Source organism: Chionomys nivalis, chromosome 18 (assembly GCF_950005125.1).
Source record: "Chionomys nivalis chromosome 18, mChiNiv1.1, whole genome shotgun sequence".
Taxonomy (NCBI): domain Eukaryota; kingdom Metazoa; phylum Chordata; class Mammalia; order Rodentia; family Cricetidae; genus Chionomys; species Chionomys nivalis.
This window is the reverse complement of record NC_080103.1, coordinates 4,486,240-4,510,991: the sequence shown is the minus strand read 5'-3', so window position 1 is coordinate 4,510,991 and position 24,752 is coordinate 4,486,240. Positions and strand designations below refer to the sequence as shown.

Genomic DNA, 24,752 nt, shown 5'->3' with positions numbered 1-24,752 from the left:
ATATACATTGCACCCAGTGAATAACATTACCAGTGAAGAAGAACTTGTCAAACTATGTCAGACTAAGTCTTCTGTGGTACGTATGTACAGAACCTTACCAGAAACACTCTGGTGGTGCTGGCCTCGGAGCTGAGGTTGGGGTTGGAGGTGGTGAGAAGGTAGATTTGTGTCAAGAGCTGGACATGCTGGGAAGGAGAAAGCATTGACATATGATAAGGTGGACTCTGCAGAAACAGATGTGACCAAGAAGCCTGCAAACGTGCCGCACATATCTTGCTTCTCAGAAGGACTAGAGTAAAAGCAGGATCTTGGCAGGAATTTCTGAGATATTTTCCTTTGAACAAAACTACAAACTCGGACAAACTTGAACCTCAAACCAGAGGGACTGAGACTGAAAGAGGAAAACCCAATACCGTCAGCTACTCGGGTTTGAGCGCTTTATCAACAGCTCTGAATTCCCCGATCCTGGGCATTATCAGGGTCTTGCTTTCCTGTCTGCACAAGGTCACGGACTTGCTGTTCTCTCAGGTTCTCCATGGGAAGCAAGACAGCCATCCCTGACTTCACAATACTGCTCACTTTTGGTTGCAGTGGGAAGCTAGGAGATGACACAGTTACAAGACACTGAGAACAGTCTTGCCTGCTGCATCTGCTGCTGAAGCCTGCTCCTCTGTGCTGGGTCTAGAACCAGAGTCTGATGGACTGTCTCCGTCTGAGGTTTAAGCTTCTCCACTTCAGGCTGTGGTCTGGATGAAGATTTTTTCATTTTCAGCTGTTCAAGTAGTTCTTTCACCGTCCGATGGCGTTCATTTAACAAGTTGGCCAATGGTTCCTCAAACCTATTCCCAACAAGCAAAGAAATCTGTGAGCTGTCCTAGGTGCATGACACATTAAACTGCAAGTAGTGACGTTTTATCCAAGCTGAACAATGTTCATCTTCTTTTAAAAAAAAAAAAAATCTTTATTTTTTTAAGTTTTCTCTTTATGTGCATTAGTGTCTTCCCTGCATGTGTGTCTGTGTGAGGGTGCAGATGCCCTGTAACTGGAGTTACAGACAGTTTTCAGCTGCCAAGAGGGAGCTGGAAATGGAACCTGGGTTCTCAGAAAGAATAGCCAATGCTCTCAGCCACTGAGTCAATTCTCCAGCCCATGTCTGTTTACATTTGATCCCTTAATCTCACTATAACCCAGGGTCCATGCTCCTTGACCAAAGGTTTTCCTCAGACTCTTAGGATTGTATTCAGATGAAATAATTCTGGTCCCAGAGCAACACACGGCTAGAACGCTTGAAGCCCTGGGGTCAATCTCTAGCTATGCCAAAGGAGACTTTCAATTATCTTCCACCTTCTTTTGATACACTAGCTTGTCTATACAACACAGAGAGAGAGGAAACTGAACTGAAATAGACAAGTAATACCACAGGCAGCTGGACTCATCATTCCTGCACTATAGCAACACATACGCTGTGCCTTTTTCCCAAGGTGACAGAGAACCTTCCAACTTACACCATTTGGTCTCTCTTTTACCAGCTACCCCAGCCCGTCCATTCTGGCTACTCTTCATTCATTTCCGCGTTATAAATGTGAGTTCTGGGTTTGAATCCTAGCACCATAAACAAAACCCTAAAAGACTGCCAAAGCCTTTCTACAATGAAACAAGAAAGCAATATGCTAAAATCCAGGGCAGATTAGATGAGGAGAAAGAGTTCCTAGTTCAAACAGAACTAGACTACCTCAGTGCAAACACCCTCTTTCACACATTCAAACTCCTTTCTGGGGCTGCCTGACCAGAACCGCGCACCCTAACCAGAAATGCGCTGCCTGCAACTCACACCATAGACCAGGCTGGCCTCGAACTTACAGAGCTCAGGTTTATTTACTTTCATTTCACGTGTATGAGTGTTTTCCCGCATATATGTCTGTGTGCCACATTGTTGTGTACCAGTTTTCTCCAAGCCTGAAACATCCCCCCATTGCAAGCAACCTTTCAGGACCAGAAGTAAAATACTCAAGATAGCTTCAGGACCATTTTAAAGCTGGCCAGATTCACGATGCCCCTCCTTCCTAGGAGTAAACAATAGCGACTGCTGGGCATCACTCTCACATATGTCAAGCTGCAAACAAGAAGCAGAGATCATCCAAGCAGCCCAGGAGAAGCAGAGACCTGGAAGCAGAGCAGCCTGGAAGAGGTTCAGATCAACTGAGCCACCGGAAAGGACCCTCCAGAGTGCTGAGCTGCCTGCAGTGTGCTCCAGGTTTCCAGATCTGGCGAGCTGTCACCCATGATGGGGTGAGTTTGGATGCAGCTCTCTTTGAGTCAATTCTTCTGCAATTAACCACAATAAAACTCTTCGGTTCACCAAGTTGGACTTTGCTGGTCGTATCTCTCTTTCGGTCTGGCCTGAGCTCCCCACGCAGGTGATTAGACACATGTGGGTAATTAGAATGTGAAGTCTGTCACACAACACCAGGGCATCATGCCTGAGGAGGTCAGAGGAGGGCATCAGAAGCCAGGAACTCCAGTTACAGACGGTTGTGAGAACCACGTGTGTTGCCTGGCTATTGAACGCACATCTTCTAGAAGAACAGCCAGTGTTCCCAAGCCCCGAGCCATCTCTCTAGCCCCAGGAAAGACCTAGCAAAAGAGTTTCTCAGACTACCTCTTGAAACTGTGAGATATGCGGGCAGATAAACGGATCTGGCTTGAGTGCTGGGTGAGCAGAGAAACTGAGTAATTTAACTCACCACTTACTCTGGAAACAAGCAAGAGGAGGAACATTAGTCCCTAAAAGGTTGACACATACAAGCCTTCAGGCACGACTGGAGACTAACAGGTAAGGTCCCCCAAAATATTAGGGACTGGAAGACAATAGAGGAAGGAAAGACATTACTCAGTGAACTAGGCGTGAGAGTGGTAAGTTTGGAGGTCAAATTTATGGAGCAAAGTAAGACAGGACTGTGTCCACAGCAACGTCAAGAAACAGGTTGTGTCTGCAGGGGCCAGGGACTGATAGGGGCTGTAGTGGCTGCACTGAGCTCCGTGGTGGAGCACGACCTGTCCACGCTAGGGAGGCTCTAACGGATCTAAAGATGACTTACAGCACCATGAGGGGAGAATGGAACAAAAGGAAAGCAAATGACGAGCTCTTTCTAGGACACGAAAGGAAAGCTCAACCCTGGAAAGATCCGCACTGAGGAGCAATCCCAGGGTGGAAATGACAGAAAGACAAAGTGCTCCAAATGGGCCTCGGCTATGGTGACATCCGAGGGGCAGGTCATGAGAGCAGGAGAAGTGAAGTGCAAACTCTGTGCTGGGCCCAGCGAACTTTCAGAAGCCAGGCTGTGAACAAGATGGAGATCACCCAGACCGTGCCTCTGCCTCCCCAGGGCTCGGATTAAAGGCGCGCACCACCACTGTCCAGCTTGCGAGACTACCACAGCCTATTTTTTATTAATATTTATTTATTATGTATACAATATTCTGTCTTTGTGTATGCCTGAAGTCCAGAAGAGGGCACCAGACCTCATTATGGATGCTTGTGAGCCACCATGTGGTTGCTGGGAATTGAACTCAGGATCTTTGAAAGAGCGGGCAATGCTCTTAACCTCTGAGTCATCTCTCCAGCACCCCGTAGCCTATTCTTAAGAGTAGGAACTTTCTCCGCTGGTCTTCGGACTTCCCTTCCCTAACAACTAAGATTGTGGGCCTGGAAGTTCCAAATGTACACCCTGGGTAAAAAATTTCCTTTAAACCCCTTAACTTTATTGTCTCCCCGTCTCTAATCCATCTGTCCCAGATGTCAAACCATCTACACACTGTGCCACCAACTGGACAGCTCCAGATTCCCTCAGGATCTGCATCTGCAGGGCTCCTAAGGATCTTGCTCCAGGCAGTCCAGACTGCAAACGCTACAACTAGGCCTGTACTTCCCAAACCCCAGAAGGCCCTGCACAGCCTAGACAGCAACTCAAACTGCCCACCTGCCCTTCCTGGCCTTGGCTAGCATGCCAGCATTCTGTGACCCCATCAATGCCCCAATGTGAGTAGGAAGTAGTCACAGGTCACCCCTTACCACTTTTCAGTAACTTTACACAAAGGGCATGTTCTGGCTCCTGCTCCAGCAGAGCAGGTATTTAGGGATTTGCTCAATCAACCCCCAGGGGCATAGTCGGACGAGAGGACAAACAATGCCCACGAAGGACCTGCAGACGTGCCAGTGGTGGGTGTTTCTGTGGCTGGCCGTGTGAAGCTCTGCACACCTTTCCAGCACCACTCGCATGGAAAAGCTGCTCTCAGCGCCAGCTGTGATTTTTCTCCCTTCCCAAACAGATACAGCTTTGTCTGTAGCTGCACTGCCCCATAACAGGGAGACTGTTTTTGCTGGTTGCTTAACTAACATTCAGGGCTCCTCGCCCTAAACAAGAGGCTGAGGGAAAAATAACTATAGTTTCTAAAATCAAAACAAAACAAAAAGACAAAGACAAAACCTACAAACTGTCGAGCCTCTTCAAAAACACATCACCCTTCACTCTGCATCTCAGCAGCATACCGTAGGGTTTGAGGGGTGTTGAAGTTAGGCCGAGACTCTGATACACGCTCCTCTTCCTCTGGGCCATCTTCTTCCATATTGGAGAATCCCATTTCATCCTGGAACTGTGAGCAAAAGAAAAGGAGGTTTTCTCGAGGGAACAGTCCCTATGTAAGTCTCTCTAGCGATACCAAGAATGAATAAAACTAGAGAACTTAGGAGCTTTAATAATGTTGGGATTCAAAAGAGACCCTATGTGGGGAGTAGGATCCCGGGATAAAAGACCACTTGTTCTTGCATAGGGCCCAGATTCAATTCCAGCACCAACACGGCAGCACTGACCATCTGCCACCGGAGTCAGGCAATCCAATGCCCTCTTCTGACCTCACAGGCACCAGGCGTGTGGTGCACAGACAGACACATAACAAATAATACGTCCCACTGCTCTCAAGACGCAGTCTTGTGTATGCTGTATAAACTGGACATGCAGGACCCACAAAAACAGAACTGCTATAGCTGTCTAAAAAAGGTGAGAGGGTCCTTCAGGGTTCCTGCTTCATGGAAGAGTCTGTCAGACATTCTACAGGATGCAGAAAAAAAAAAAACAGATCTTCAGATTTCCTACTTAATAGAAAGTCTGCTGGATATTATGGGCCTGGAGGCTAAAAATAAAAGCCCATAACGTTACAGAAAAACTCTGGGTTACTGTCCAGGCTGCGAGATGTCTGTCAATTCTAGAATTTTGGAAGTTGCTTACAATGCACTTCTTATTTCTTAGGTAATATTATATCCTTCTGGGGTCTTTGATAAAGTTAAAAAGTAGATAGTAATAATTATAGTTTTCCTTAGTTTAATAAAAGATAAAGTAGATATAAATATTGTAGCTGTACTTCTTTTTTTTTTGTTTGGTTTTTCGAGACAGGGTTTCTCTGTAGCTTTGGAGCCTGGCCTGGAACTAGCCCTTGTAGGCCAGGCTGCTGGCCTCGAACTCCCAGAAATCCGCCTGCCTCTAACTCCCGAGTGCTGGGATTAAAGGCGTGCACCACCACCGCCCGGCTTTGTACTTCTTCCTTGATACTTGTTTTGTCATATGTAATCTTGCTACATTAAAGTTAAAACCATCCTTTTTATTTAGACAGAAAAGGAGAGGTGATGTGGGAAGTGATATATACTGTGAATAAGTTTTATTGCCATTGGTTAGTAAAGAAGCAGCTTTCAGCCAATAGCATAACAGAGTAAAGCCAGGTTACAAGAGATCTAGAGACAGAGTAGGCAGAGTCAGACAGAGGCCATGTAGCCACCACCCAGAGGAGACAGCCAGCCAGAAACTTTAACCTACTGCCACGTGGCAACACACAGATTAATAAAAATGGGTTAATTCAAGATGTAAGAGCTACCTAGGGATAAGCTCAAATATTGGCCAAACTGTATTGTAAATAATATAGTTTCTGTGTGACTATTTTGGGGCTGGGCAGCTGGGAACAAACGAGCAGCCTCTGGCAATAGCCCTCTACCCACCACACAACCAACACACTCCTCAATTGCTTTTCAAATTGGGTCTGTCATGAGCTCAAGGGACCAGCTTCTCTGTGCATACCAGAGCTGGGATTACAGACACACTAGCACACAGGCTTTTATGTGAGTTCCGGGATTCTCATACCCAGTTCCTCATGTAAACATATAACCAACACAGCCATCTCCCTAATGCCCAGAATTGTCTCTTTTTTTTTTAAGATTTATATTTCTTTTCGTGTCTGTGTGTGTGTGTGTGTGAGTGAGAGAGAGAGAGACAGAGACAGAGACAGAGAGACAGAGAGAGATGGGGGGTGCGGGTGAGGGTGTTAGATCTTCTGAAGCTACATTCACAGTGATTGTCCTGGTAACTAAACTTGGATCCTCTGGAAAAGCAGCAGGTACTCATAAATGCGAGTCATCTTTCCAATGTCTCCAGACATCCAACCTATCTTTAAAAGACAGATTTACCTGCCCTCTGGAATCACCCATGCCAGTCTCTATGGAGTATAAACTGTGCTGGGCTAAACAAACCCCAGCTTCAAATGAAAAATAACCTAAACCCAAGAGACAGGTTATGGAAGAAGTCTCTACGATCAGAGTTCAAATGACAGTTTGCAACAACAGCTCAGGAGCAGCACGTGGAAACCAAGCATTTAGCGCATGAGGATAATCAAGAGCACGCCACTCATAATTTCCCAGTGTCGTGCTCCTTGCTGGCTCTGACACAGGCAGAACGTTCTGCTGAAGAGAAAATCATTAAGATCAAAGGACAGAGCTTACTAAAGAATTTCACCAAGCTACTCACTCAAAAATCGTTACTCACCGTTTCAAACAGCTCTTCCATCAGCCCGTTTACTTCTTTTTCTGTGAAAGGACAAAGAAGTATGTTGGCAGAACTTAGTCTTATTCTGTAGCAAGGAAGACCTCCAGGGTGATACCGTAGCTGGTTCTCCCAAGGCGCCTGAGCAAATGCTCACATTCCTCCTTCAAGCAGCATCTCAAAGGCAGTTATGAAACTCCAACCTGCTTCACTTCCTCTTCAAGATGCTTGAGATACACCCATCTCTTTCCATCCCCTTATTAAGCTCATGGCTGCAAAGCGGAGGCCACACTCACATTCATTTTGGCATTCAAAGTATAATACAACCCTCGCCAAATAGCAAATGCCAAACACAGGACCACAGCATCTACAATAGCAACTTTCTGCATATGTGTTACATTTAAACACTTACAGAAATAAACAAATGAAAATCCATTGTCTACATCTGAATGAACTGTAGACTTCCAATACACCTCCAGAGTAAACAAAGACATGTAGAAAAGACAGTAACAAACTGACTTACTAGTGATTCTCACGGCCCTGTCAGTACGGAAATCCTCTGTGTCTGGTTCATCAAGGTCTTCCAGGAAGTTATATTCTGGATCATCGTCATCATCTGCCTCATCTGGGGGGGAATACGTTAGACACTTTCTGTTTTCTTTCCTTTAAGTTTCTCAAGACAGGGTTATCGCTGTGTAACTGTTGTGGCTGTCTTGGAAGTCGCTCTGTGGATCAGGCTGGCCTTGAGCTCATGGAGCTGCAACTGCCTCTGCCTCCAGAGAACTGGGATCAAAGGAATCCCCAGCACAAACTCTGCCTACTTTTTTCCCAGACAAGGTCTCTAAGTCTCTATCTCTCTCTGTGTGAATGTATGTGTTTGTATGTCTATATTTTTTGCTCTCACTTCCTTTGGTTTTTTGAGACAGAGTTTCTCTGTGGCTTTGGAGTCTGTCCTGGAACTAGTTCTTGTAGACCAGGCTGGCCTCAAATGCACAGAGATCCGCCTGCCCCTGCCTCCCAAGAGCTGAGATTAACGGTGTGTGCCACCACCGCCCAGCTTCCTTTGTTTTTTTCCTAAATTAGGTGATTGTGGGCATGGACCACAGTCCCACCATGCCCAGAACGCACCCTTGACTCTACACGTCTAGAAAGAGAAGAGTTACACAATCTTTCCATGCAGCACATACATTAGTTTTTATTTGATTTATTTGCATATATGCATGTGTGGAAGCCTTGGCATGTACGGGAGCTTGAAAGAGAATGGCCACCCTGCCTCACAGATCTGAATGATCGGGTCCCACTTGCTGCAACTCTTTCCGAGAAGGTTTAGGGGCTGTGGCCTCACTGTAGCCAGTGTGTCCCTTTAAGGGTGGGCTTTAAGGTTTCAAAAGCTACCCCAGGCCCAGTCTTCTGCCTCCAATTTTCACGTAAGATATTAGCTCTCCGATATTAACCCTGTGCAGTGCCTGCCTGATCAGCACCATTTCTGCCGCGATGGCCACAGACTCACCATCTACAACTGTCAAACCAAAGCCCAATGAAAGGCTTTCTTTCCTAAGGTGCCTTGGTCATGTTCTCTTCAGAGCAATAGAACAGTGACTTTGACAGCATACATGTGGGGCTCAGAGAACAACTTGTAGAAGATGGTTCTCTCCTACCCCCATGGGAGTCCTAGGGACAGAACTGGGGTTATTGGGCTTGGCAGTAATCATCTCTACACAGAGCCATCTCAATGACCTTTGCTTTATTGCCGCCTTTTCTTTGAGACAAGGTCATATTAAGTTACCCACGCCAACCTAGAAGTTACTACGTAGCCCTGGCTAGCTCCAAGGTTAGGATCCTCCTTATATTACAGGCCTGTGTCAAAAACGCCCCCCTTCCCTGACTTTTAGGTGTCATTTTCCAATACTTTGTAACTGTCACTTTCCACAGCTGACTTGTTCTCCTGCCTGCTCCCTCCTCTCAGCTAGGCTCCAGCCCCTCCAAACAACACTCAATGTCCACATGTGTCCAACAGGTAAGTTCTGCCGTATGACCCACTTCAGTGTCATAGAAACAACACTTCCTTCCTGCTTCTAAAGTATTTTTTATTGTGTATATGTATGTGTGGGGTGCCAAGTGCTAACTACATACATGTTCTCCCACTGAGCTGTAGAATCTCAGCCTCCACAGTCTCTTCCTTCTGTTTGAGACAAGTGTCGCTATGTCCCCAGGCTAGCCTCATGTCTTCCAGCACCTGCCTGTCTCAACTTCCCCCGCAGCTGAGCAGAAGTCTAAGCCAGCACGCCTAGCGACAAACCCACTATTAGTGCTTCCAGTCTGCAATGCGTCTCTACCCCAACTAAGCAGCTCATAACTGCAAACAAACCACTCACCCTCGTTCTCCACGTCATCATTTAAGAGGCCCCCCAGCCACACCTTCCAGTCCTCATCATCAGCTGTATTTGGGTCATACATATCTGGGGTGATATCTGGAGCCTCAAGTTCAGCTTCGAGTTGGCCCAGAGGAACATCTTTCAGGGGCATCTTAGACCGAGTCCGGAATGCAATGAGACTATCCTCCATCGGCTGGCCAAAGTAGAAAGAAAAAGCACCCAGAAGGTCAAAGTCATGCTTCCAAATTCTCCACACTCCACAACAAACACTACTTAAAAATCTACTTGTCTCAAGACACTGTAAGTCACTGTCATCCCAGCTGTGTATGGTGGCCCACACTCTTAATTACAGCACTTGGGAGGCAGAGACAGGCAGATCTCTGTGTGTTCAAAGCCAAGCTAGTCAACATAATGAGATCCAGGACAGCCGGCTCTGTATCGTGAGACCCTGCCTCAATAAACAAAAAGAAGCAAACAAAATCCATAACAATGTGGATTTTCTTTCTTCAAAATCTACTTTAATTTCCTGTAGATTTTATTTTTTCAAATAATTTTCTATCTTTTGTATTAAATATTTAAGTTTCTCTACAGAGGAGACTGTCAACATAGTGCCTGCCCCACTTAACAAACTATGCAGTCGACTTTCCCGACTTTAGGGAATCTCAGGGTCAGCACATCAGGTGTACAATAACGAGCTGTGCCCCGAAGAAACAACCTGTGTGGTCGTGGGTTCTCCCCTGAAAGGTAAGTATGTTTTGTTTCTTTTTGTTTTTATTTATTTCTTATGGGCTGGAAATATGGAACAGGGGCTAAGACCACTGGCTGCTCACTACCATCTATAGTGAGATCTGATGCCCCCTTCAGGCCTGCAGGTGCACTTGCAGATAGAACACTCATATATGAAAAACAAAAATTTTTAAAAAAGATTTATTTTTCATTTTATGAATGTGTGTTTATGGGTTACCTGTTATATGTGCCGCACATGTGCGCAATGCCCACAGAAAACGGAGTTGGATATTCTGCAACTGTAGTTACAGGTGGTTGAAGCCACAGCGTGGGTCTTGGGAACCAAACACAGGTCCTCTATGCATCAACACTATTAACTGCTGAGCCTTCTACCCAATCCAGTTATCGGTTTTAAAATGAACATTTCAAGAACAGTATTAAGAGTTTTAAAATATATGTATATATTTTATAACACATTCACATTTTAATAGGTATAATTAGTTACATTTTAATATATTCACAAAATCATGTGATATAACCAATTCCACAATAACTTCATTATCCACATAAGAGATCCAATAATCTATATTCTGTGGATATGAATTTCCTACTTACTGGACATTTTAGATAAGGGCATTACACAATGTCCATTCAAACTGTTTCAGGGTGCTCACATACATAATGTGTGATGTGTGCAAAGTTCATCCCTGCAGTTCCCCAGCACCTGTCAGTACTTCTTTTTACTGACCAGTAGCAATCAGCCTTATGGACATACCATAATTTCTTTTCTCAGCAATTCAGAGTAACGATGCTTACCTGAAAAGAATCCATGCAGACGGGACTCGAAGCCAGCTCCTCATCTACTGCATTTAACTTCTCCATGAAAGCACTATCCCTAGTCTGCTTTGGTTTGGGAGGAGGTGGGGGCCCCATGGGCACTACTTCAGCACTGATGTGCCTAAGAGCAGGTGTGGGGACTTTCTCAACCTGATCAAAAAGGATGCTGTGTTAGGATGGAAGGATGAGAGGAAGGGAGGGAGGGATGAAGGGACGAGGAAGGGAGGGAGGGATGAAGGGACGAGGAAGGGAGGGAGGGACGGAGGGAGGAAGGGAGGAAGGGAGGAAGGGAGGAAAGGAAGGAAGAAGGAATAACAGGAAGGTAGGCTTCACAGACAGTTATGTGGCCTATTTCCTCTTTTGTAGATGGAGACAGGTAAACGGTCAATTCAACAACACATGCTCTGACTAGTTAGGTCTCATCCTATCTCAGTGAGAAAAACGGAACACTACTTGGCTTTCAAGACAGCACTCTAAGCAAGGGTTGCATACACTTGACCCCTCATGAGAACTCAGAAAACCTCTGTGACCAAGACTAGGTCTCAGTCATCTCTTAGCTGTGCATTCTCCCGATGATGGAGGAAGGTCATTGGTTAAAAAATAAAGAAACTGCTTGGCCCTCATAGGTTAGAACATAGGTGGGTGGAGTAAACAGAACAGAATGCTGGGAGGAAGAGGAAGTGAGCTCAGACTCGATAGCTCTCCCCTCTCCCGGGCAGACGCGATGAAGCAAGCCGCCAGGTCAGACATGCTGAATCTTTCCCAATAAGACTGGTGCTACACAGATTACTAAAAATGGGTTAGGCAAAATATGAGAATTAGCCCGTAAGAGGCTAGAGCTAGTGGGCCAAGCAGTGTTTAAATGAATACAGTTTATGTGTTGTTATTTTGGGGCATAAGCTAGCCAGGCGACCAGGAGCTGGGGCGGCAGGAACACAGCCTGCAGCTCCTTCAACATCCTGAGAACTCTGAAAAGGTGGCAACCCACAATGATATTACCAATGGTAAATCAGCCACTTCTCACACGTATGTCTAAAGTCTCTCTTGTCTGACGCCGGGTTACCTCTGACAACATGCCACTCTCCTCATCTGTCTCAGCCACTTCAGACGACATTTGCAGTCTGGATCTCTTCACTCCGCGTGGAGACGAAGCCGTGCTTTCAACATCACTTTCCAACAAGCTCTAAAACAAACCCAGTGCACGCTCACGTGAGTGCCCCAACCTCAGTGCGCAGCACGAAATGCCACAACAGAATGAATCACAAAACACCAGTCACTGGGATCTGGGCTTCCAGGACGGCACAGCAGATGACTAGGTGTACGCGACCAAGCCTGATGACCTGACGTCCACTCCCAAGACCCATATGAAGCCGGGTGGTGGTGGTGCACGCCTTTAATCCCAGCACTTGGGAGGCAGAGGCAGGTGGATCTCTGTGAGTTCGAGACCAGCCTGGTCTACAAGAGCTAGTTCCAGGACAGGCTCCAAAACCACAGAGAAACCCTGTCTCAAAAAAAAAAAAAAAACCAAAAAAAAAAACCAAGACCCATATGGTGGAAGGCAAGAATCAACTCTTACCAGGATGTCCTGGGATCTCCACAAGCAAACTGTGGCATGCACACACAAACACCCACCCACACAGATATGTATGTACATACATACAAGTGCAAATATATAACATGTAAAATAATTATGTCATAGAAAGAATACATGCAGTATATGCATTAAATATATACATCGTAGAAAGAAAATGGATTTTCAATGACTTAATACCCTAAAAAGGGAAAGATGGAAGAGACCATATCTGCAGCCTCATCTTCATCATAAACTGTCAAAGGGTAAAGGATTTACAAAACACAGAAGGAAAAAAGAAGACTTCTTTTGAAAAGCATTACTAACCAAGCAATGGTGCCAAACACCTTTATCCCCAACACTCGGGTGGCAGAAGTAGGAGGATCTCGAAGAGTTTGAAGCTAGCCTGATCTACGTAGGGAATTCCAAGACAGCCAGGGCTACATAATGAGACCTTTTCTCAAAAACTCAAATAGAAAAGATAAAGTTCATGAACAAGAAAAATTAAACAAGACTATATAGAGGTGTATATTTAGGTGACAGAACTACAAAGAAAAACAGCAAAAAAAACTATCAAGACATCAGGGTTACAGGGTACACTTGTCTGTTGATATCTTTGTTTTTTTTCCAGTTTTTCGAGACACGGTCTTGCTGTGTTAACAGCCCTGGCTGTCATGGAACTTTCTCTGTAGACCAGGCTAAAAATTGAAGTCACAGAGATTCAATTGCCTCTGCCTTCTGAGTGCTGAAATTAAAGGCGTGGGACCTGGCATCTGTTGGTTTCTAATAAAGAGTCTAGAACAAGCTGTGTAGCTGAGGATAAACCTGAACTCCTATCCCTCCTACCTGCATTTCCTAAGTGCTGAGATTACAGCACATCTTTGTGTTGTATGTGTTACTTTTATAATGTAAGCTTAAATGTACAGGGAGTTTGAAGAGCAGAAGAATACCTACCAGCTAAGAAATCATTAGAAAAGAGAACATTTCTCAATCATGTCTAAAGAATGGGTGACAATACTAAGTCACCAAAGCCGGTCTTTATCAAACCCAATTTTTTTCTGCAGTAACAATGAACACTCACAAACCTCTTCTGCTGTCTCATCTTCCTCTTCCTCATCTGGCTGATACTCTTCATCTGAGGAGTCATCTTCTTCAAGGTGAATGTCCACAAACTGTGGAGGCTGCTTCAATAGGAACACAGGACGGGGGGTGGGGGTGGCTCAGCAGCTAGAGGCACAAGCCCAATGACCAAGTTCAATCCTCAAGACTAGTATGGTAAATGGAGAGAACCAATTCTCACATACTATGATAGTTGCTCCCACCACTCACCATGCAAAAACAAGTAAACATAAAATAACACAGAGAAAGAAATGGAACAGGGCTGGAGACTAGAAATCTCAGAGGAGAACGCATGCTCACAATGCATAGGGTTCTGGGCTCCAACATTGGCAGAGGACAGATGGAATGGAGGGATAAAAGGGAGGGAGGGAGGGAAAGAGGGAGAGAAAGAAGAGAAGGAGGGAGGAAAAGAGGGAGGGAGAGAGGGAGGGAAATAGGGAGGGAAGGAGGGAGGGAGGGAGGGAGGGAGGGAGGGAGGGAGGGAGGGAGGGAGGGAAAGCACAAGTCACACATTGGAGAGAAAGTGAAGATATCTAGGAGGAGAAAGAATTCTGAGTCTAATGTGCCGTCACATCAAACAACATAGGCAGGTCTGTATGCTTCCATGAGATGCAGCTGAGGTACAACGGAATGGAAAAACCCAAACCTGTAACAAAAAAGAAGCCCCCCCCCGGCAAACAAAAACAAAACCCCCCAGCATGTCTAAAAGCAGTGAATACAAAGGAAGTAGTTGCTTTCAAAACTGATGACGTATTTTTGGAAAAGAGTAACAATGACTTCTACATTTACCTTAATTTCACTGGCTTTCTTAATTGGTGAAATATTCCAAGTTGGAATTACCTATGAAAAAGAATATCAGTAATAACATGTAACTGCTTTTCCTTTTCTGATAAGCAGAAAGACCCACACTGAACATAGCAGCTACCGTGGTCTACAGACCTCACTGAGCACTATATTCTCATGTATTGGTGGGGCTTATGATTCCAGCACTGGCAGAACTGAGAGAGGAGCCTGGGCTACACAGTAAATTCCAGGTCAGTTTGGGTCATAGTGTATGACCCTGCCTCGACCAAGCCACCACCACTGCCAGTAACAACTACGTTATACAGAAAAGGAAAAACAAAGCAGTAGCCCAGGATGTAACCTGCTTGCCCTTGATTCATGCCAGGGCACAGCATGAAACTCTGGGCAGTGTGGCTCACACTTGTAGCCCATGTATGTTAGGTAAGCATTCTCACTCTGAGCTAGGAGTCCCTGCCCACACATAATGATTTCAAAAGGAAAACCCAGACCAAAATTGTTCACATTTTTCTTCTCTATGAATAACCGCAAACAGGCTTCTATTCCCCAGGATAAAGAGAAACTCAGAACACATACCACTCCTTTCTCCACCACTTCCTTCAGTTTAGAGCGTGTCATCTTAGGCTCCTAAGAAGGGGGAGAGAGGGGGGGGGAGGGAGGGAGGGAGGAAGGGAGGGAGGGGGAGGGAGGGAGGGAGGGAGGGAGGGAGGGAGGGAGAGAGAGAGAGAGAGAGAGAGAGAGAGAGAGAGAGAGAGAGAGAGAGAGAGAGAGAAAGTAGCCAATAAAAGTTACAATGTGATTTTCCCAGTCTGAGGTATGTCACATTGTTTACAAACTGCTACATGACTTCCCACATTGGAAAGTTTCCATGGCATGGAAAGGGTGACAAGAGGCTACTCACAAATAATGGCATGTCTTCTGTCTCACTGATGGCAGCTTTCATCATGGCTACAACATGTTCATTTGTGATTACTTCCTGGAGGAGAGAAATGAAACCTCACTTTATGCCACAAAAGATTTGTCACCTGAACACTAGACCTTTGTGGAGAATAAACAGAAGTTAGATCTTCAATAATAGCTTCAAACTGAACTCAAGAAAACATCTAAAGATAAAGAAGGCAGAAGCAAGCCTTTAAACAATGTTGCAGCAAGTGGTCCCATTCAGTTCCTGCTACTGGGACAGAAATATGCAGACACAGGTAAGACATAGAGGAGAATTACATGTCAAAGGCATTATTGTTTTTAATCATGCCTGTTCTGCTTGCCTAGCAAATACTCTGCTAGCTCTCAAGGCATTCTTCACACTACCAACTACTATGGATGTTTTTCTGACTAGGAATCTTATTGACCAAATCAGTGGAAGAAGGTGCAGACTCCTCACTAGTGCTGAGTGCAAAGAGAAAACTACCCTTAGATGTAAAACATTTTGTCACACTTAGCCAACAAAATTGCCAATTCGTATAGCAGGACTCAGGGGACTTACAGGTCTGCTTATTTCTTCTCAATGGGAAGTTTCTAGGCTAACTGCATAGCTGCCCACGGCTACTCACGTGCAGGATATTCCGTACATTGACTGCAGTCAGATTGTGCTGCTTAGCACCATCCTCTAAGGTCCGATCGAGCATGTCATCCAGTTTCAGGTCATGAGCCATCGTCCCTTGTTCTTGACTCTTTCCATCTCGTTTCCTCTTGGTGCCCTTTTTGGTTTTTTTCCTTTGATCACTTTCTTCACTCTCTTGTTCTTCTGAAAAGAACCAAGAACGTCAGCAGACTCTCCAGAACAACTTCTCTAGGAACTCCGTCCCAGACCAACAGTGGAAGGAAACCAACCTGCCTGCTGTCTGACTTTGAGAGCCGCACATGTGACAATGATGGCTTATTACAGCCTTGGTAACAGTTTCACAGTACTAGTCATAATAGCTGACACTTAGTTGGGCATGGTAGGGAACACCTTCAATGCCATCAATTGCAGGGGCGGGGGGGGCATAGACAGGTATACCTCTGAGATCAAAGCCAGCCTTTTCTAGAGTGAGTTCCTGAACATGTAGAAATAAATAGCAAGACCCTGTCTTGAAAAAAACAGAACAAAAAATTGCCAGAGGACACTAAAAGTTTACAACAGGTGGCAACTAGTATTTAGCAAGTCGACCTCCCAGATGAGTCAAACTTTTTGACGGGAAATCCACTAGGGAAGTCCGTGGAGTCACTGACTATAAATGACTATTTGTCTCTATCTGTAATTTTTCTCATGTGCCACTAAAAACAGCTATGTGTATTCTAGCCACTGCTTGCATGGTTTTTTTTATGAAAATATTACATATATTGGGCATACATATAGCTATGGATGGTCATGGAGATGATTTCTGCTTAACTATATAATTCTGATGAATAGAAATAATAATACTAGGATATCTGGTTTTCCCTAGAGAGGAATTTATGAATTCAATTTCCCAGGTGTTTATTGCATATTTGGGAATAAGGCTTGAAGCAACTTTAGTAAAGATAACTTTCTCAGTAATGGGTTTTCTATAGATACTCTGCATGATCAAGGACCAGCAAACTAACTGGCCTGAATTTCAATGTCACTTTCTGTCTGGGAATCCTGACCACTTGAAGCTATGTGCACAGCCAAGCCATATTCACTGGTCAGTCACTGTGAACTACCTAGCTGGAGAAAAACAGGTTCTACTTTTTTGGGGTTTTTTTTTTTTTTTTGGTTTTTTTGACACACTATTTCTCTGTGTAGCTTTGGAGTCAGTCCTGGTACTTCTTCTGAAGCCCACAATGGCCTTGAACTCACAGAGATCCGCCTTTCTCTGCCAACCAAGTGCTGGGATTAAAGGCGTGCGCCACCACCGCCTGACCCGGTTTCTCACCGTTTACTCAAGCATTACTGTGACTCTCAGAATGTGATTTATGTTTGTCCAGAGGTTTTGGCTGTGAGAAGCAGCAGGAAAGATGTACAGACATTATGAGAGAAATGTGAGAGGGGTGTGTGTGTGCATGTGTGTTGGTAGGAAGATTCAGCTGAATGTACAAAGAGAAGTGTGAGGGAGGAGTGGAGGAGTGGAGAGACGAGAGAGATGTGACTATGTAAAGAAGAGTGAGCCGGGCGGCGGTGGCGCACGCCTTTAATCCCAGCACTCAGGAGGCAGAGGCAGGCAGATCTCTGTGAGTTCGAGGCCAACCTGGTCTACAAGAGCTAGTTCCAGGACAATATTCAAAGCTACAGAGAAACTCTGTCTCAAAAAAAAAAAAAAAAAAGTGCGAAGTTGCATAGCTGTATGGAGAACGTAACTGTGAAAATAAATGTAACTGTGGCTCTGTAGAAAACAGACGTAACTGGGGAAAGATGCCAAACTGTAGAGATGTATGTACAGAAAGAGACAGAACTGTAGGTAGAGATGTATCTATGTAAAGAGGTTGCCAGGAGAGATTATTCAAGACAAAGTAAAAGACAAGGTCACCATCAGGAAAGCATGTATTCATTCTCTTTTTTTTTTTTTAATTTATTTATTTATTATGTATACAATATTCTGTCTGTGTGTATGCCCACAGGCCAGAAGAGGGCATCAGACCCCATTACAGATGGTTGTGAGCCACCATGTGGTTGCTGGGAATTGAACTCAGGACCTTTGGAAGAGCAGGCAATGCTCTTAACCTCTGAGCCATCTCTCCAGCCCCTCGTTCCTTTTTTTTAAAGTCACCATCAGAAAGCATGTGTTTCCTTGTTACACTCAGAAAAAAGTCTAATCTTCACAGACAAAAATATCCGCGATACAGTAATAAAGAAAATTACCTTCAGAACGTGGGACCCTTTTCCTAAAGATCCTAAGATAAAAATTCCTGTCTACTTTGAAGGTTTCCTTAATGCAACTCTGGGTGCATTCCTGGGAGCTAGCATCTCCAGGCTGCACAGTTAAGTAAATCCAAAGCCTAGAAAGCCAGCCGCTGAAAGAGCTCAAAGACTGGAACAAGGCAGAGCTGGGGTTGTAGCTCAAGTCAGAGCATTCCCAGAACACAGGAGGCCCGAAGCAGGATCCTCAGCACTGCAAAGAAACAGGCTGCTGGAAACTGAGCAGGGCTAGATGGATACTACAACAGCATCCTGTTGCTGAACCTCACCTGCAGTCCAAACCCTGACTTCTACTCACGAAATTTCTCCTTGACTACTCATACGATTAACAGAGAAATTTTACCTTATAACTAGGTGGCATATGGCAGAATAAATAAAAACAATTTAAAAAGAAAAAACAAAAATGGTATACAATATAATTTTAAATACTTGTTATTGCTGGGAGGTGGTAGCACACGCCTTTAATCCCAGCACTCGAGAGGCAGAGGCAGGCGGATTTCTGTGAGTTCGAGGCCAGCCTGGTCTACAGAGCTAGTTCCAGGACAGGCTCCAAAGCCACAGAGAAACCTTGTCTCAAAAAATAAAAAAAAAAAAAAAAAAAAAAAAAAAAAAAAAAAAAAAAAAAAAAAAAAAAGTTGTTATTATGAGTGATCTCAGTTATACAACACACACCCCACTGAGGATCAAATCCAGGGTCATGAAAATGTGAAGATCCCCTACTATTCACCTATATCTCACATATTCCCCAGGGCTTCTTAAAGTGCCTCACTCTGTAATCTGGTTTCAAATTCACATATGGTAATCAACCTTAAGTATTATATTTCAGAAATTATTGAAAAGAAAAATAAATAAAATTCACCCCATCGGGGGCTGAGAGATGGCTCAGAGGTTAAGAGCACTACCTGCTCTTCCAAAGGTCCTGAGTTCAATTCCCAGCAACCACATGGTGGCTCACAACCATCTGTAATGAGGTCTGGTGCCCTCTTCTGGCCTACAGGCATACACGCAGACAGAATACTGTATACTTAATAAATAAATATATTAAAAAAAAAAAAATTCACCCCATCAAGCATGATAGCATGTTGGAGGATTGTAGCTGGCTGGTAGAGGTGGCAGGCTCCACTGGCCTAGCAGATTATCTCAATCCAGCAGCAACAGGGAGCTCGCACACTCCAGCAGAACTTCCTGCCTCTCTACCTGCCCTTCTCTGGATAATGTCACAGGGACTGGAGGACTGACCTTATCTAAAAGCTGTCTCTAGTCCATATGGCTGGGTTCATCTTTAGCTTGACCGCTGACACAGATCCCTGCTAAGAAGCCTTGTGCTAGGAGCTCTGCTGTAAGAACTGACTGCCGTGTACAAAGGCTTGTGACAGGAGTGTGCCGTTAATGCAAAGGAAGGTTGGCTCTGAGGCAACCCGGTCCTATGTGTTCTTTATAATCTGGAAGGAAATGGAGCTGAGTAAGGGCAGGGAAGATGGCACAGAGGTTTAAAGCACTGGCTGCTCTTCATAAGGTGATGAGTTCAATTCCAGAAACCACATGCTATCTCATAACCATCTGTAATGAGATCTGGTGCCCTCTTCTGGCCTGCAGCTGTATATGCTGAAAGAACACTGCATGTAGAATAAAGAAAACTTTAAAAAAAAGTTTGGCTGATTCACAGAAATTTGCCTCAAGGAGAGCAGTCTCTCTTTATACTCACCCACAGGATTCAAAGCTTTCTGTTGCTCCATCGGCCTCTTTCCACTCTGGCACTGAAGGCCAACACTAGCACAACATGGAGTTACCATAATCTTAGAACTCAAAGGGAGAGGCATAAGCTACTAGTTGAAGGACAGACAAGACTAAACAGTGAATTCCAGACCACCCTGAGCTACAGCAGGAAAAACTTATCTCTATAGCATGATTAATAAAAACTGAGAGGGGCTGTGCAGTGGTGGTGCACGCCTTTAATCCCAGTACTCGGGAGGCAGGGGCAGACGGATCTCTATGAGTTCAAGACCAGCCTGGTCTACAAGAGCTAATTCCAGGACAGACTTGAAAGCTACAGAGAAACCCTGTCATGAAAAACAAAAACAAACATATATATATATCAAAACAAATATATATATATATACATATATATACACACACACACACACACACAAACACACAAATTAAGTACCACAAGGTCTCTCTAGGCTGGGCAGTGGTGGCACACACCTTTAATCCCAGCACTCGGGAGGCAGAGGCAGGGGATCTCTGTGAGTTCGAGGCCAGCCTGGTCTATAAGAGCTAGTTCCAGGACAGGAACCAAAAAACTACGGAGAAACCCTGTCTCGGAAAAAAAAATTCTCTCTAAAATGCAAAAGAAATTTTATCGAAACAGAAATTAACAGAAGGCCAGGGATGTGACTCAGTTAGAGTTCCTGCCTAGGATGTACGACCCCTTAGACCAATCTTGGACACTGCAAACAAAGTAAGAAACAGTGTTAACTTTCCTTACCTATTTATTATAAGGGCTACGACTGGAAATAATACAAAGCCCCAGTATGAAAATTAATGCTCTTTACAACTACAACCTAACCTGCCACATGGAGTGACCTTTTCCTAAATCTCCCGAGATGCTGTGGCGCCATCCTTCTCTGTTTGTGTATCTAAACTTTACTTAGCCCCGTGTCCACGCCAGCACTCTGCCAGACAACAACCTTCAGGCCCTTCAGTTCAAAGGGTTCTCCACCTCTGGAAAGCCTGTCTCAATGTTCAAAACACGACCTTCCTTTAAGCCGCTGCCCTCCTCCACAATTAACAGAGTAGGCATAGATCATCTCACCAGATATGCAGAATAAAGCTTCAGAGAGAAAAGGGGAATGAGGGCTGACAGATGGCTCAGAGGTTAAGAGGTCCTGAGTTCAATGCCCACCAACCACATGGGTGGCTCACAACATTCTATAATGAGGCTGTATACACAATTAATAAATAAATCATTAAAAAAAAGGGGGTGGGAGACAGATGGCTCAGAAATAAAGACCACTTGTAGCTCTTGCAGAGAACCCAGGTTTGATGCTCAGCATGCACTTGGCGGCTCACAACCATCCCTAATGTCAGTTCCAAAGGCTCTGGTAACCTCCTCTGACCTCCATGGTCACCAGGCATGCACATGGTACATATATACCCATTCAAGAGAAACAAACATAACATCAAATTTTTAAATGGGGAGGGGGTAGCTAGAAGAGAATACAGAGAATTGGAGAGGAAAAGACCATCTCATCTCGACCCAGTCCAAAGGGTCACTGCTCGTGCTAAATGACCCGAACAGCCCTAGTGGCAAGACCACACCACAGCAATCCCCTCCACGAACATCTCTCTGTAAAGGCACCACAGAGAGCAGAGACAAGCCAGGGGTGGCAGTGCACACTTTTAACCCCAGCAACTGGGAGGCAGAGGCAGGCGGGTCTCCATAGTGAGTTCCAGGACAGTCAGGGCTGTGTAGAGAAACCCTGTCTCAAGAAAAGGAAAAGAAAACAACGAAGCGGCACAGGTTACATATCTGTCCCTTATCTGAAAAGCCTGGGTCCAATACGAAGACGTACATTCATAAGATATCCTAGATGGGACCCAAGCTTAAACATACAACTCATTTATTTCTCATACACAGCCTTTCTGTCATCTGAAGACAGTCTTACACAACATTTGAAGAAGGCCAGCATTCTGACACAGCCCCTCACGTGAGGTCAGGTGTGGGATTTTCCACTTAAAGCATCATAGTTGTACTCCAAAAGTAAAGGGTAGAGCATTTTGGAATTTAGAAATTCAGAGTGACTCAATCTAAACGGGCAAGGAAAAAGCAACTGAGACCTCTCACCCTTACCTCCTTCTGCCTTGACTTCTCCGCCAGGCTCTCCTTCTAATAAAGGAGACTCCTCAATGACAGGATGATCTCCTTGGTCTTCTCTGGTAACCTGCCCAGGCTGGAAGACAATTTTCTTTGCTTTCCTTGAGGCCGTGGCCTGGAGTCTCCCTTTATCGGGGTGTACAGTAAGGTAATGAGAAGACTCCACAGAAGGAAGGGTGATTTCCTGAGAGGCTACATCAACGGCTTCCAAAACCGGTAAGTTTCCATGCTGGGTGAGCATCTTAGAGCTGAGAGATGGAACCTCCATGCTGAGCTGACTTTCTCCATCATGCACGGAATGCACCTCGGGGCACACTGAACTCTCCTGACGCTGACCCCAAGACGGTGACTCTGACCCCAAGTCTTTAAGCCGGCCGGGTTCGGGCTTCGCAGCTGACTCCAGGTCTAAGTCGTCAGGCTGCTGCACAGACTCTGTCACTGCAGCTCTTCTCCTTTTACAGGGCACCATTTTAGAGGCCCCACTTCTGGTCCATCCTAAAAAGATACAAGGCAAGTCCTTGTCACCTCAGTAGGACTAACAGTAATGACATCTGCTCAGTTATCATTTCACGATCCCCAGGTTCAATCATGAACATTCACATCAAATGCCTAAAATTTCTAGGGAGCATGAGAAACTGATTACAGGAGCGCAGCGCAAGCTCCCTCCGGAGTAGTATGGAGTGCTATCAGTGGAACACTATTATGGAACAGGGTTACCTTAATCTCTTAAGTTCTATACCTCAGGCCTGTATGATGGTGCAGGCCTCTATCCCCAGCCTAGGAAGACAGGGAGGTAGATCTCTGTGAGTTCAAAGCCAGCCAGGTCCACCACTAAGTTCTGGGCCAGCCTGGAACTAGTCACCAGCACTCGCATTAAATATCCACAGACAGAAAGGTAATCCAAAAATAAAAAGTGAAAAGTATCATATATCACTTCTGCATTATCTTTGTGTTCCTCCACAAGAACTATGAACTCAGTGAGGAAAGGACAGCCTTAACTGGTGTCTCCAATATCCAGCAATATGCGGGTACTATAGTCACTCAGCGACCATTCCCTGCAGAGATGAATGAATGAGAGTGGGCTTCAACAATGCTGTGCTGAATTTGGACCAAGCATTGAGCGTTTACACAGGTACTGGGGGGTGGCTTCCAATAGCGATCTATCCCAAGAAGACTTTGAACTTGTGACCCTGCTGACAACACCGACACCATTCGAGTGCATCCAGAGCTTTCTGCAGGCCAGGCGAGCACTCTACCACCTGAGTACACGCCCAGCCTCTGGTTGCACCCTTCTACGCAGAGAACACTCACTTTCATGAGTGGATCCAAGAACAGAATAAGCGTCACTGGCAACCTTCAAGCCTGAAAGACCACTCAACAGCAGTAGAGGAGGCGGGCACGATTACAACCAATGTTCGCGCTGACTCCGAGTTTGATCTAAAAAGCTAACAAGCCTCCGCAGTTCACCTTCTCTAGGGCATTAAAGGAGGCCCTCACCATAAAAGCCCTGGTTCTTATCTCGGTAAACCTCAAGTAAGACAAGATTCTTTGATCCTGTCACGGAGGGCGGTAAACGAGTAAGGAGAGGCGTGGGAATCACCTTGGCGATTCCTTTACTTCAAGATGACTGCGTCAGCTTCAGGGGAGGAAGAGCAGAAAGGAAGCGGGGAGAAGGGAGCAGCCGGGCGCTGTTTCGCTGTTCGGTCAGAACTGTGCGGGGATCGAGTCAAGCGCTTCAAACAAAGGCAGCTCCAAGAGTCCGCTCCTTGGAGGCCAGGAGGAAAACCAACAGGTTGAAGAAGGAACGCTAATCCGGGAGCCGCCCCCCAGGGAAGTGGGAACCGTCCAGGAGAAACATTACAGAGGGAGTCCTAGCTGCGGTCTCCTCGGCGCTCAGCACTAGCCCGACTCCGCACCACCGCTCACACCGCTGCTACCCAATTCTCTGCAGCGCCGCGCACCTCAACCCGGGCAGCCGCCCCGGAGTCCCCACGTCAACCTGCCTCTTCCCGCCCCACCACACACTACATGGTACCCTCAGACGCCGGCCCGATCCCGCGGAAACTCCGCTTCTGCACCAGCGGAAGTAAGGCAACGGCGCTGCCTTACGTGCGCGCCCCCGAGGCGCGGAACCTGGGCGTCAAGGAGCATGCGCACAATTATAGGCGCCATCTTGGTTTAGGGCCTCGTGAAGCCGCAGGGCTCAGGCGTCAGTTGAGGGCAAAAGTAACAGAACACGTGATAGATGAATGTGAAATAGGCAATGGTAAGTAGGCAGGCAGGCAGGCACGCACGCACGCACGCAGGTAACAGGCAGGCAGGCAGGCAGGCAGGCAGGCAGGCCGGCAGGCAGGCCGGCAGACAGGTAGGTAGGTAGGTAGGTAGGTAGGTAGGTAGGTAGGTAGGTAGGTAGGTAGGTAGGTAGGTAGGTAGGTAGGTAATAAAAGATGTAGTTTGGTAGAGCGCTCGCCTTGCCTGCAGGAAACTATTGAGTTTGAATGCCAACGCTAAATAAGCCCAGAGTGGTAGTGCACGCCTGTAATGGCAACACGCGGAACGTGGAGGCAGGAAGATCAAGAGTTCAAAGCTATTCTCAGCACAAACTTCTCTGTCTTGTCTAAATAAAAGCATGAAAGGCACTTCCCTGCCGGGTTTAGTGGTGTATGCAATTAATCCCAGCACTCAGGAGGTAGAGGCAGGCACGTCTCTCAGTTCGATGTCAGCCAGG

At 45.7% G+C, this 24,752-nt stretch overlaps 1 protein-coding gene across 8 annotated transcripts in view; it reads right to left on the bottom strand.

Moving 5' to 3' along the window:
* LOC130889286 (GON-4-like protein) overlaps positions 1–24,139 on the bottom strand; it is a 46,531-nt gene extending 22,392 nt beyond the window's left edge. For 2 of the 8 annotated variants that reach the window (XM_057792888.1, XM_057792889.1), the window contains exons 1-15: positions 23,625–24,109; positions 22,001–22,519; positions 15,842–16,035; positions 15,193–15,267; positions 14,868–14,918; positions 14,280–14,330; positions 13,457–13,555; positions 11,865–11,984; positions 10,781–10,951; positions 9,239–9,431; positions 7,387–7,488; positions 6,867–6,907; positions 4,550–4,653; positions 641–839; positions 99–185 (exon numbers count right to left, since the gene is read on the bottom strand). In XM_057792888.1, coding sequence (XP_057648871.1) covers positions 99–185; positions 641–839; positions 4,550–4,653; positions 6,867–6,907; positions 7,387–7,488; positions 9,239–9,431; positions 10,781–10,951; positions 11,865–11,984; positions 13,457–13,555; positions 14,280–14,330; positions 14,868–14,918; positions 15,193–15,267; positions 15,842–16,035; positions 22,001–22,493 — 1,980 coding nt within the window. In that variant the 5' untranslated portion in view covers positions 22,494–22,519; positions 23,625–24,109. Of the gene's footprint in view, positions 1–98; positions 186–640; positions 840–4,549; positions 4,654–6,866; positions 6,908–7,386; positions 7,489–9,238; positions 9,432–10,780; positions 10,952–11,864; positions 11,985–13,456; positions 13,556–14,279; positions 14,331–14,867; positions 14,919–15,192; positions 15,268–15,841; positions 16,036–22,000; positions 22,520–23,335; positions 23,413–23,624 lie in introns of those variants that run through there. The other 6 variants (XM_057792890.1, XM_057792891.1, XM_057792894.1 and 3 more) reach the window with 6 other exon arrangements.
* Between the last annotated feature and the right edge of the window lie 613 nt (positions 24,140–24,752).